This window comes from Gamsiella multidivaricata, assembly GCF_025024155.1.
Source record: "Gamsiella multidivaricata strain RSA 2152 chromosome Unknown BC939scaffold_90, whole genome shotgun sequence".
In the NCBI taxonomy this organism is placed as follows: Eukaryota; Fungi; Mortierellomycota; class Mortierellomycetes; order Mortierellales; family Mortierellaceae; genus Gamsiella; species Gamsiella multidivaricata.
Genome location: NW_026251798.1, coordinates 1 through 11,109, shown reverse-complemented (window position 1 = coordinate 11,109; position 11,109 = coordinate 1). Strand labels below are relative to the sequence as shown.

Sequence of the window (11,109 nt, the reverse complement as noted above, 5' to 3'; positions counted from 1 at the left end):
ATTAGAGGGCTAGTATGCAGTTACAGAAAAATTCTCTGTCTACACGCACGTGATATGCAAAACTAACGCGCCTCTCGCGCGTGGGGAATCTGGCGCTAAAAAAAACTAGGGAATACTCTCCTCGGCCCCCTTCATTTCGCGCTGCTTCATCTCAATCTCCCCATTATCACCTGAGATCCCGTGCATCCATGTTTCCACAGCTGGGGCATCTGCGCTCTCGTTCTCCTCCTGATCGTGCCGCTTCGATGCCGCCTCAACCTCCATCCTTAGATAGGGCGAGTTAACTATCATCACAGGCACTGCCCCGAACAGAAGACACCATGAGTTCATGGCCATTTCCTCGGGTGATCGACGCATTCTGGTGCAATGTAAAGATCGAAAATGGCTGACAGACATGGGCGCTCGTGAGAGGACCCCAAGCCCGATACAAATGGTATGTCGAGGGGTCATAAAAGGCCGCCTTGAGCTGTCGAAGTTGGTGAAGAGAACTACCAACAATGACGTGGTATGCATTGTCGTCGTTGAAATATATTGATGTACTGTACATGAGGATCAAAAATAAGTAGGAAAGAGATGTGGGCTCCACATACACCACATCTACACGACGTTTATCAATCAACTCTAAATTAAGTAACAACAGTCCTCGAAGAAAATCCGCGTAGCCCTGCAATCCTCCTCTGTTTTCAGCATAAATGTGTCGTTGCTTGGTCCGACCGCATGTCGACTTTTTCCTCAGCATCCAAACGAGTCGAGCACGTCACCAAGCCATCGAACATTTCTGTGCCAATAATCAACTTTGGCTTCTCGTACCCAGCGCCATTGCCCATGGTCAGGGGCAGGACCCGGCCGTGATAAGATCTGGTCGGATCAGGCAACGACGTTTCAATCGTACCATTCCTGGCCGACTCTCGATGAGCATCAATGCATCGCATCCGTCCATATACTTCAATTGTGTTGACCAGCACTGCTTGACCGTTACAGGTGTTCAACATCACACACCCTGCCAACATCCGAGCACAGGCGTAACGGTAAGTAGGATGCCGTCGTCAGTCTTTGTTCAAAAGCCTGCTTTACTATATTGGCCTATGTAGTACGTGCAAGCAGAGTACCCTTAATGTGGTGCAGACGGGAACCGCTATATAAGATGCCCGTCTGCCCTGGAAATAAAGATCTCTTGTCTGAAAGTGAATACATAAGGGTAAAATATCGCAGAGATATCTCTATAGTTCTATACCTGTTTGTTCCTCATCTGGTGACTTGAATATACTCCTACGCTTCCTTTGACTCTGCTTCCTAGAAACTATATCACTCTCCCTGGCTTTGTTTCACCTTGCTCTGAAAAGATTATTCTGACTCTGAATAAGTATAGGTTCACGACAGTAGCTCTGGAGAGTCAGGCTCTTCCGGCTCGGGCAACCAAGTATAGGACTTCATATGAAAGCGCATGGACGACGCCCTTGTCGTATGTCTTTTTACAGGGATCGTATCGGTAAAGACCATCAATTCGTTCCACTTTGACCGACTTTGGACGGTTCCGATCCCAGATGAAAAACAGCGTATGAACATCGTTGATATGGCATCTTAGAACACTTTTATCGATGGTTGTAAACCCGCAATGAGGACACTTGCTTGGTGAGGGGTCGCGTGTCGCTGAATTCTCTGTCTTTTGATTCTTGTTGGCCTTGACCTTCGTCAATGCGTGTATGTTGTGTACGTATTGTGTGTTGCGCGAGTGCTATGTATTGTGTGTCGTGTGGAAAAAACAAAAGACGGCCAGGGACCAGGGAAGGGTTGCCAGCGTATTGGATAGCTGCAAACAGTCGGAGTGGTCAGGAGGCTCTAGGTTGAACCAGTGGTTTATTCGATTGATTGCTGTCTAATCCTAGTTCGAAGAGCTAAGCAAAGTGGTGCTCTAGAAACTAGGCGCAGCATTCTTATGACTATGACATCATTCTCGAATAAACCGTTGTACCTGTTGCAACAGCTCGCTGAACGTTAGAACTAGTCCGTGAACAAACTGCTTAGCCTCTCCATGAGAAAACAACGACAACAACAGAGAGAGAGAGAGAGAGAGAGAGAGAGAGAGAGAGAGAGAGAGAACTCCATCTCTCCATTCTTCCTGCATCCATACATCCACACTCATCCAACCCTCTTGAGTCTCCCTTTCTCTGTCGATTTATGGTCTCCTCTTGCGGACAGACTAGTTTGTCCCAGTGAACCAAGTGCAATGTTGCTCATGGATGACAACGATATAAACCTCTTTTGCTCTTATAGTCCCTAACGGCCTGTCCGGCTTGGGCGTTGAGTTACTACACACGGGCCCCACGCTTCGTCACACTGATTTTGGGCGGGGATAAGTTCTGAGAAAGCAGATAACTTCAGCCCCTCGATACTGCAAAATTACCACCACCTGCTCGTTCATTCCGCTGTCCACATAGGCGTTGTTTTGTTCCTCTTTTTAATATGATAATATGAAGTTATGAGGATATGAAGAGAAAAAAAATAGTGTCATGGATATGCCGGGTGTAAAATGTGTAAGCATGAAAGTGCCTGTCTGAGAGGATAAGAGTGTCAAGATTCCTACTCGCTGTAGTCATCTTCGACCTCCTCCAGATCGTCCTCATCCATCGACTCGTCCTCGTCCTCGCCCTCATCCTCGTCCTCATCACCCTTACCTCTCCTTGACGATCCCGAGGACTCGGCCTTATCCTCCCTCTCCGCTCTGTCCTTGCGTGCCTCCTCAATCATCTTGCGCTTTGCCATCACACTCCGCTTGACGCCCTTCCAGTAGCTGCCCAGGGGCGTCTTCTCCTTATCCTGACTTCTCATGAATCCAGATACACCTGCCGCATCACTTGGCGAAAAGTCTGCCTTATTGCGCTCCGCCTCTACAAACCTCGAATTCTGCTCCAACTTGTCAACCAGCCCCGCAAACTGTTTCGTCAACTTGACCAGAGACGACTTCTTAATAAACCGCTTCAACTGCACAATCGCAGGGATTGCCAACTCTGGGAACGAGATCGACGTGCTGAAGAGCGCATAGTATTCCGTCATCAACTCGTACACTTGCTCTCCCGTACCATCCTGATAGACGCGCGAACCCTTGTATTCCTTGCTACACTTGAATCCAAGATCCCACTCCAGAGGCTTCAACGTTCCCTTGCGACCAGGGCGCTTCATCTCCCCTCCCTCGAGTACCTCAAACAGGAAAGGCGCCAGAGGAATAAACGTGCCCGTATTCTCGACCAACAGAATCAAGTTGCGGATAATCTGGAAGCGGAGAGGGTAGTAGGTCGAAGTCGGGATCAGTCTTAAAGCTCCCAGCGAGACCTGAACGAGCGGGTAGATCAAAGCGTGCAGCGGCGTGGGCTGTCCTGCGTTGTTGAGCGCATGTGTCGATACTACCTGGGACCAAAGACCCAGGCAGTGGAGGTACTGCCAATTGTAAACAGCTTTGAACGACTCCTTGGTCTTGACCAAGACGGCGTTGCGGAGGTGGATGGCGAGTTGACGAATATAAACGAATCCATGCTGGTAGGATCGCTCGAAATCGAGACCGTACAGTTGAGCAACGCAGTTCTGCATCAAATGCAGGTTAGGCAACGTATGAACCGTTGTTGTCTTGGCATATCGGACAAAAGTCAGGTAAACGCCTTTCAAGGCCAGATCAAGGAGAGTGGAGCCCAATTGCAGGCACATGGTCCGGATCGTCAAGAAGGAAATAATACGAACGCGGTCTGAGGCAGTCGACCACAAGAACAACAAATGCTAAAGAAAAAAAAAAGTAAGTGTTATCTAAAAAATAATCATTTTCAAGTGGATCGTTTCTTTTGCAAAAAATAAATAAATTAAATACCTTCAGTAAGTCCTTGGTGACCTTGGGGAATCCAACGAGGTAGCGAATGGCCTTCTCAGACTCGCGGATGACAAAGTAAATCATCTCCTGATCCGTCAACTCCTTGAGCAGGAACACCGTGTTTTGAAGAAAAGACTTGATCAAGGGCTGAAGAGTTGTATATTTCGATCCAGAATTGACTGGCTTTGGCTTGCCTCCGGCAGTGGTCTGAATGGGGAGATGGTGGTCGAGCGTAGGGATGACATGCTTCAAGCAGAGGACCACCAACTTGTTGAAGATAATGGGGCTATTGATCCTGTAGGCGTATGTTCGACTGTCCTCTGCATCATGCAAGTGGGCTCCAGCGCGGAAGGCGAGCAGGACGCGGCGAAGGGCACGGAGAGAGTGCTTCTCCACAAGAGCAGTTTGCCATGCAGCGACCATATCCTTTGTGACGAGCGGAACGCCGTCCATGGTCTCCTCTTCCTCCATGTTCTTGGCTTTCTTGCTCTTTTTCTTATTAAAAACAGAAACCAAATGTTGATGCGTATTAGAGAACTGAAGATGATAGTAAAAGGTACCACCTGTAAAATGATGACCATAGGGCATACCTTTGGCTCGGCCTCCTCCATCTCTTCATCACCTCCCTCCATCTCTTCATCGTTATCATCATCCTCGTCCTCATCCTCGTCTTCCTCCTCGCTGGCCAAATCCTCCATCTCTCCATCAAACTCCAAGAGCTCACTATCGTTGTCTTTCAGGTACTTGTAGAACTCGGGATCCTTCTCCTTCAATGCCTCTAACTGAATCTTCTGGTTAGCCTCTGCCTTGGCAGCCTGCTTCGCCTTGTCAGCGGCAGTCTGCTTCTTTGGTACAGGAACCTCCATATCTGAGCCGTCACCGTCCTCAACAATGGTGTCGATTCCAGCAAAGTCTTCGTTATCTGATTCAAATTCCTCCTCATCGTCAGAGTCCAGATCATTGTTGAAAAACTCGTCCACGCTCAAGCCCTTTGACCTATAATAAAGACCAATCGATAATGCAATTAGATTTCCTGGCTTCCACTCCCGAGATGCGAGATGAGCATGGTCTACAGTGCAAATGTCAAGAGGGTGGACAAGGGAAAAAGAGGGTCGTGATACATACTTTTCGTCGCCCTTCTCATTCTCAGCGTCGTCATTATCGTGCTCCTCCTCATTGTCGTCCTGGGCATCCTCGTTATCAGCACCCGATGAACCTTCGGCATTGGCGCCACGACCAAACTTCTTGGGGTTGCGCTTCTTGTAGAGCTGGGTGGCCTTTTGCTTCTTTCGGCGCTGCTCAATGGCCGACTTAAGGTGCTTCTTCTGATACTTGATAGTCGCCTTTGTTGCCTTTGCCATAGTGAAGGTTTAGTCTTCTGTGCGGAACGGGAAAAGGGGGAAAGTGTGAGGAAAGAGAAGACTCGAGGTGAATGAAGCGAACTAATCTTGCGAGTGAAAGGAGGCGAAGGTGGTGTGCGTGCTTGACTGACAGCACAAAAAAAAAAAAAAAAGTTATCAAAACACAGCTCGTGGCTTGGTTGTTGACTTTTTTTTTTTTTTTGTACTTCTCTTCTAAAGGAACCAAGAGAGACCAAACTCCATTGCTTTTGTTGTTCTCCGAGCGTGCACCCACTCCTTCGCCATCCATTTCGCATTTCTCCTCCATTTTCGCCCTATCCACGTCTATTTATTACGTAACACATCTATTTCCATGGTGAGTTTTACTGCATTTCAATGAATACCGAGCAACTCACCCAAGGACCTATTCTAATATTGCAGGCTTTAACGCTTCTTCTCGTATCAGAAAGTAAAAGTTCTCTCCCGCAGCGTGGAGGAGTCCACTCGCCAGCGCTCCAATGACATCCACAAAGTCCAGCGCAACCTCGACCCGTCTCTCCACCCCTTTGAAAAAGCCCGCGAGTATACTCGAGCCCTCAATGCCGTCAAAGTCGAGCGCATGTTTGCCAAGCCCTTCGTCGGAGCTCTTTCAGGGCATGTAGACGGCGTCTACGCCATGGCTAAGCACCCCAAGAAGTTGGACTGGCTCGTCTCGGGCGGAGGCGATGGCGATTTGAGATTGTGGAGTCTCTCGGAGCAAAAGACAATTTGGAGCACTGTCGGACACAAGGCGATGATCACGGGGGTCTCCAGTTTCTTGGAAGGAGAGCGGTTCTTGTCCTGCTCAAACGATCGAACGGTCAAGATCTGGGACCCAACAATGACGGCGTATGATATGGATGGAGGAGGTGCTTCAACAATTGCACCGGTCGCGACCTATACGGGGAAGAACGCGTTCAGTGGGATTTCACATCATCGATCGGACAACGTTTTTGCAACCTCAGGATCTGAGATCAATATCTGGGACCATGACAGGGCAGAACCCGTCCAGACCCTGAACTGGGGCGTGGATACGATCAACACAGTCAAGTTTAACCAGACTGAGACCAACATCATCGCCTCAACAGGATCGGACAGAACCATTATTCTTTATGATCTTCGGACATCGCAGCCCGTGACAAAGTTGATTCTGGCTATGAGGACGAACGCCATTGCATGGAACCCAATGGAGGCATTCAACTTTATGGCGGCGAACGAAGATCACAATATCTATGCCTTTGATATGCGCAATATGGATAAGGCCCAAAACATCCTCAAGGACCACGTCTCTGCAGTGTAAGTTGACGAGATCATTTATTAGTTCAACAACATCAATGGAGCGAATAGCGGATCAATTTTCTAAGCTTGCGATTTCTGTTCTTAATGCTCCCTTTTACTTTCCTTTTGTTCCCTAGAATGTCGGTCGACTACTCGCCAACAGGAGAGGAGATTGTCACAGGAGGTTACGACCGCACCATCCGACTCTTCAACGCCCGCCAGGGACATTCTCGCGACATCTATCACACTAACCGTATGCAGCGCGTCTTCTCAGTGCTCTACACCATGGACAACAAATACGTCCTCTCTGGATCTGACGACGGCAACGTCCGTCTCTGGAAGGCCCGTGCCTCTGAAAAGATGGGTGTCCGTGACTATCGCGAGAGAGCCCATCTCGAATATGCCGAGAAACTCAAGGAGAAGTTTGCGAACGTGCCAGAGATTAGGAGGATTAATCGTCATCGTAATGTACCAAAGGCTATCAAGACTGCCACAAAGAAGAAGTCCATCATGATCAACGCACGAAAGGTCAAAGAGGAGAATGTCAGGAAACACACAAAGCCAGAGAACTTGAAGGAGAGGATACCGGAGCGCAAGAAGCCTGTCGTTGGCGTCAAAAAGTGAGCAGTTGCATCCTGCCATTTCTCGCTACATCATTCCACTTTCCTCCCATCCTTTCTTGCACTCAACATGTACAAAATAAAGGCATATTACTCTTTAATGTTGTATTCACATTTTTGAGATCTGCAAAACATGATGACAACTGTCTACACGCCTTCTACAGCGGCTCTCAAGAATTCTGGAGGAATCAGTCTCTCTCTCTCAGGGGCCAAGTTCCGGAAACACCCCATCAGGGTCGCACTCACAACACCAACAGCGATCGCAACGTCTTTGGAGTCCTTCCTGATCCAACCCTGGTCATGCGTCAGGCCAGGATGTGATTGAGGCGCTTGGCACTGGCAGCCGGAGCACTGAAACCGCTGACAATTCGCCAATCTACGAGCATCGTTCCATGCGAAAATACACAGATAGATGGCTGCCGCGCCGACAGAAGACGGACACTTGCCAGAGGTCAGGTTCAATGTGTTGGCAATACTGAACACATGGACGGCTGCCTGTCGGACCTGAGGCGAAAGCGACAACGATTCACACCAGCGTGTCTATTCGTATTGGCGTGAGGAAAGAGCTCATTAGCATTGTTTAAATGTCTCAACGTAATTTTGGATCAGCAGCTTTAGCACAGAAAACAGCTTACCATAAAGGCTTCGGCATCAGTGTCGCGAGCACTGGCGGTCGCGTTCTTGGAGGGCTCAAGGATCTTGAGCATCAGTCGATAATATGCCCCGATGTCTCCGCGCTTCACGCCAGAGGCCGTGCAAATTTCCGAGAAGGTTCGAGGAGATCCTTGATCTCGGCAGACAATATATAAGATCGCAGCCAAGATGGCGTCTCGTTTGCGCACCGGTTGCCGGTTCTTGAGCTCCTTCAGGCGCTTGACTCTTTCGTAAATCTTGTAAGATTCCTCCTGTAGAACAGAAGTGGCAACGTTGGTTAGTAAACACGTCCAAATCAGTGCTTCGGTTGGCGGCAATAACAACAGCATAAATATCGCACAAATGACTTACCCATGCAGACTCGGGCATCGCCAATCGGTCAACCCATTCACGTCCCTGCTTCTGGATATCATCCGGCATCTCCAAAGAGTCTCCAGCCTTAGATCCTGCGCCATTGCTAACGCTACTGGGCTTTTTAGATGCGGTTGAAACGCCGGAGGACTTGACCCCTGATTCGGGTTCGTCCTTGACCGCAGCGTCCTCATCCTTCGTCACCTCATCTTCGTCCTCGACTTCGTCCTCTGAAGACGATAACCCCTTGTCTTTGTCCGACTCGTCAATTCCAAACATGTGGGGGCATTCGATATCATCCTCCATTGGAAGGTACCCCATCTCAGTGTCGGTGTCGGCTGATCCTGCTGCTCTGATGGTGCCGCGCGCCTTGAGGTCCTTACGCTCCTTGTCGTTCTTGCCGTTCTTTCGTCGACCAGCTTTGCTGCGTCCATCTGGGCAGATGCCAGTCGAGTCTTCCGTTGATGCCGAGCTTTTCGGAGTTTCACCCTCACGACCACTGACGCTCAGCTCGCCTTCTTGTGACACTGCCGACGAGGACCCCTTAGATTTTTCCTTGGTCTTCTTGTTCGAATTGCTACCCCCGAGATTCGAGTTGGATTTGCGTTTCATGCTCTTGCGCGCGCCTCCTCCGCCAGATCCCTGACTTTGACCATTCGTGCCACTGCTACCCCCGCCACCGCCGCTTGGGTTCGTATCGTTATCACCATGATGGTCGTCGTCATCATCCCCAGGCGATCGACGCTTTCGTGCGCCACTTTGATCAGCATTATCACGCTCACCCTCCTCCAGTACTTCATCTTCTTCATCCTCGAGTTCATCTTCATCCTCGCTGTCGCGATCGTTGCCATCCTCAGTAAGCCCGACGTGCTTGTTACTGTTCGACTTGAGTTCACCCTCGTTCCTTTTGTCGCTATCGCCCACATCTGTAAGAGAGGAAGACGATCGCTGAACCTGCCTTACATCTTTGTCTTCGATTTTGATCCGCTTTGGCTTGCGCTTTTCGTTCTCTGCCAAAAGACTTGAAGGCGGCAAAGGGGGTCGGCGCCTCACTCCAGTGTTGTTGGTTATAGCGCTGGTGTCGCCTGATTTGGATGAGCCACCAGGCGCGGCCGAGTTCACGCTGCTGCTGTTTGCGGTTGAAGCGCCGGTATTATTTGCGCCAAACATCATCCATGCAGGTCCAGGCGATCGCGTAATCTGGTTACTGCGCTCAATGTCAGCATCCGTGCTTCCGGACGCAGCTCCCTTGCGAGGTCGACTGGCACTCTTACCCCTTACAGGAGGCGGTGGGGGAGGCGGGGACGAAGGTGTTGCCATGTCGGTCTTGGACAGTTGTGGCTGCGGAGTTAGTCCTGCAAGAGCCGAGACAGTCTGCTCCTTTTCTCCATTCTCCAGCTGCAAACGCGAGCGCTTCTTTTTAACAGAGTTGGCTGAAAGAGGGGTAGTAGGGGTGTTCAATGTCGCGGACGCTGGTTCATTCCTTATACCGAAGTCTCGCCCTGTTTTGATCGACAGCTGCGATGGTGGAAACTGCTTTGATCCCTCAGAAGATGATGACGACCCATCGGGCAATTTTTTGACCAAAATCATGCCCGATCCAAAAAGTAGACTCTCAGGTGCTAGGTCATGACCTCCCGCTGTTGTAAAGCCGCTGTTCGAACCATTCTCTGAGTGTGGTATTCGATCCTGAAAGTTCTCCTCCATCTTTACAGACCTCTGGCGAGCCGATGCAGGACTGGAACTGATACTCGATGAGCGCCCGTCAAAATCCTGGGTGCGCTGGACGTCCGTGATGATCGAAAACTGAGAAGCAGCCTTGGACTTTCCTTTACCTCGACCAGTCATGGCCGGATATCTATCGTCTGAGACTGGAAACTGCGCTGCCATCTCAATCGAAGAATCTTGCCCTTGATGCGCGACACCTCCCTGCTCCTGCAACGGAAAGCCGTTCTGGTGTGGGTCGAACGACTGCTCTGGTGGCGCTGATGAGGGCGGAGCGGACAAAACGCCCTCGGCTCTCTCATACTCCGTTGAGACCTTGACAACATTCTTCGGTTTCCCCTTGCCCTTGCCTACTTTCGCCTTTGCCAGCGCTATCTGATTAGCAGGTACGAGCCCTGCCTCTCCCTGCTCTGCGACTAAAAGGACTGGGAGCTGTGCGCTCACATCCATGCCATTCTGGTGCAGCTGGCCATGATTAGGCATTGAGGCATCCGTCCACTGCTCGCACGAATAAGGCTGGGATGCTGGAGGAGGAGAGTAAGGAGATCTCTGCTGTTGGGATGGCATCGACGAGTATTGCTGCGGATGAGGAAGCGGTGGCTGTTGCCCGTGAAAAGTAGGGTCCGTCACGTCTCTTCGAAAGTGCGTGGGCGATGATGAATTCCATCTACTGGTCTCCTCAGGGGTTACATTTATTTGGCTGGCCAAACCATTATCGAAAGCTGGCCTATGCTGTCGAACGAGCACTCCCCTATCCTGGCCACCTAAACAACGGTGTAAGGAAAAAACAAGATCAGTGTCAGAAAATAGGCATCCGATACATTAAATGCAGCATCGATCCTACTATTTGTATACCTGCGGGAAAGCCCATTGGGCTGTGAAATCGATCCTGTGCATCGCCACTATTAGCAAACGCCGCAGCTGCATGATGCGGATCGAATCCAGGATACTCAGCATGACTTTGTCCTGAGGACAACGCATACGGAGGATGAGGAGCTGGGCCAGCCTGCTGTCCATGTGGCGGTTGTTGTGGATGCATGATACGGTGTTGCTGCTGTTGCTGCGGTCTTTGATCGCGGGTTGAGTGGGGCCTGCCGTATTGATGCATTTCCATGACTGCGTGCTCGTTCTGCTGCACATTCCCACTGGGCTGCTGTGGGTGATGACGGGGCACAGACTCGTCCTGCTCAAGCCTCTCAGCTTCCTGCTGTGCGATCTGACGATGGTTCATCATTCCCTGAAGAAT

The 11,109-nt window shown here is 50.2% G+C and overlaps 4 protein-coding genes across 4 annotated transcripts; 1 reads left to right on the top strand and 3 right to left on the bottom strand.

Annotated features, from left to right (window-relative positions):
- Positions 1–105: 105 nt before the first annotated feature.
- On the bottom strand, positions 106–1,130 carry BC939DRAFT_532640 (uncharacterized protein; the record flags this gene model as incomplete). Its single annotated transcript, XM_051561666.1, has 2 exons — positions 715–1,130; positions 106–358 (listed from the first exon to the last, which is right to left on the bottom strand). Exons 1-2 carry the CDS (start codon positions 1,008–1,010, stop codon positions 106–108), a joined length of 549 nt encoding a protein of 182 aa, XP_051407629.1. The 5' UTR covers positions 1,011–1,130.
- A 1,307-nt stretch (positions 1,131–2,437) lies between these two features.
- BC939DRAFT_324508 (Noc2p family-domain-containing protein) lies at positions 2,438–5,336 on the bottom strand. The gene is made up of 4 exons (XM_051551549.1): positions 4,982–5,336; positions 4,447–4,852; positions 3,857–4,345; positions 2,438–3,768 (listed from the first exon to the last, which is right to left on the bottom strand). Exons 1-4 carry the CDS (start codon positions 5,215–5,217, stop codon positions 2,581–2,583), a joined length of 2,319 nt encoding a protein of 772 aa, XP_051407628.1. The 5' UTR covers positions 5,218–5,336; the 3' UTR covers positions 2,438–2,580.
- Positions 5,337–5,443: 107 nt separating this feature from the next.
- On the top strand, positions 5,444–7,220 carry BC939DRAFT_428664 (WD40-repeat-containing domain protein). The gene is made up of 3 exons (XM_051553209.1): positions 5,444–5,572; positions 5,663–6,531; positions 6,651–7,220. The coding sequence occupies exons 1-3, from the start codon at positions 5,570–5,572 to the stop codon at positions 7,135–7,137; spliced, it is 1,359 nt and encodes a 452-aa protein (XP_051407627.1). The 5' UTR covers positions 5,444–5,569; the 3' UTR covers positions 7,138–7,220.
- Positions 6,908–11,109, bottom strand: BC939DRAFT_324495 (uncharacterized protein). Its single transcript, XM_051551548.1, has 4 exons — positions 10,719–11,109; positions 8,139–10,627; positions 7,769–8,038; positions 6,908–7,673 (listed from the first exon to the last, which is right to left on the bottom strand). Exons 1-4 carry the CDS (start codon positions 11,095–11,097, stop codon positions 7,281–7,283), a joined length of 3,531 nt encoding a protein of 1,176 aa, XP_051407626.1. The 5' UTR covers positions 11,098–11,109; the 3' UTR covers positions 6,908–7,280.

Bases quoted from the DNA above. Each gene is read 5' to 3' on its own strand.
- BC939DRAFT_324508 (XM_051551549.1), bottom strand. From the start codon at position 5,217: ATGGCAAAGGCAACAAAGGCGACTATCAAGTATCAGAAGAAGCACCTT. The intron at 4,853-4,981 runs GTATGTATCACG...TCTTTATTATAG, and splicing joins AATGAGAAGGGCGACGAAAA to GTCAAAGGGCTTGAGCGTGG. The intron at 3,769-3,856 runs GTATTTAATTTA...TTTTTTCTTTAG, and splicing joins TCACCAAGGACTTACTGAAG to CATTTGTTGTTCTTGTGGTC.
- BC939DRAFT_428664 (XM_051553209.1), top strand. The intron at 6,532-6,650 runs GTAAGTTGACGA...TTTGTTCCCTAG, and splicing joins AAGGACCACGTCTCTGCAGT to AATGTCGGTCGACTACTCGC.
- BC939DRAFT_324495 (XM_051551548.1), bottom strand. From the start codon at position 11,097: ATGATGAACCATCGTCAGATCGCACAGCAGGAAGCTGAGAGGCTTGAG. The intron at 8,039-8,138 runs GTAAGTCATTTG...TCTGTTCTACAG, and splicing joins CGATGCCCGAGTCTGCATGG to GAGGAATCTTACAAGATTTA. The intron at 7,674-7,768 runs GTAAGCTGTTTT...CAATACGAATAG, and splicing joins CTGATGCCGAAGCCTTTATG to ACACGCTGGTGTGAATCGTT.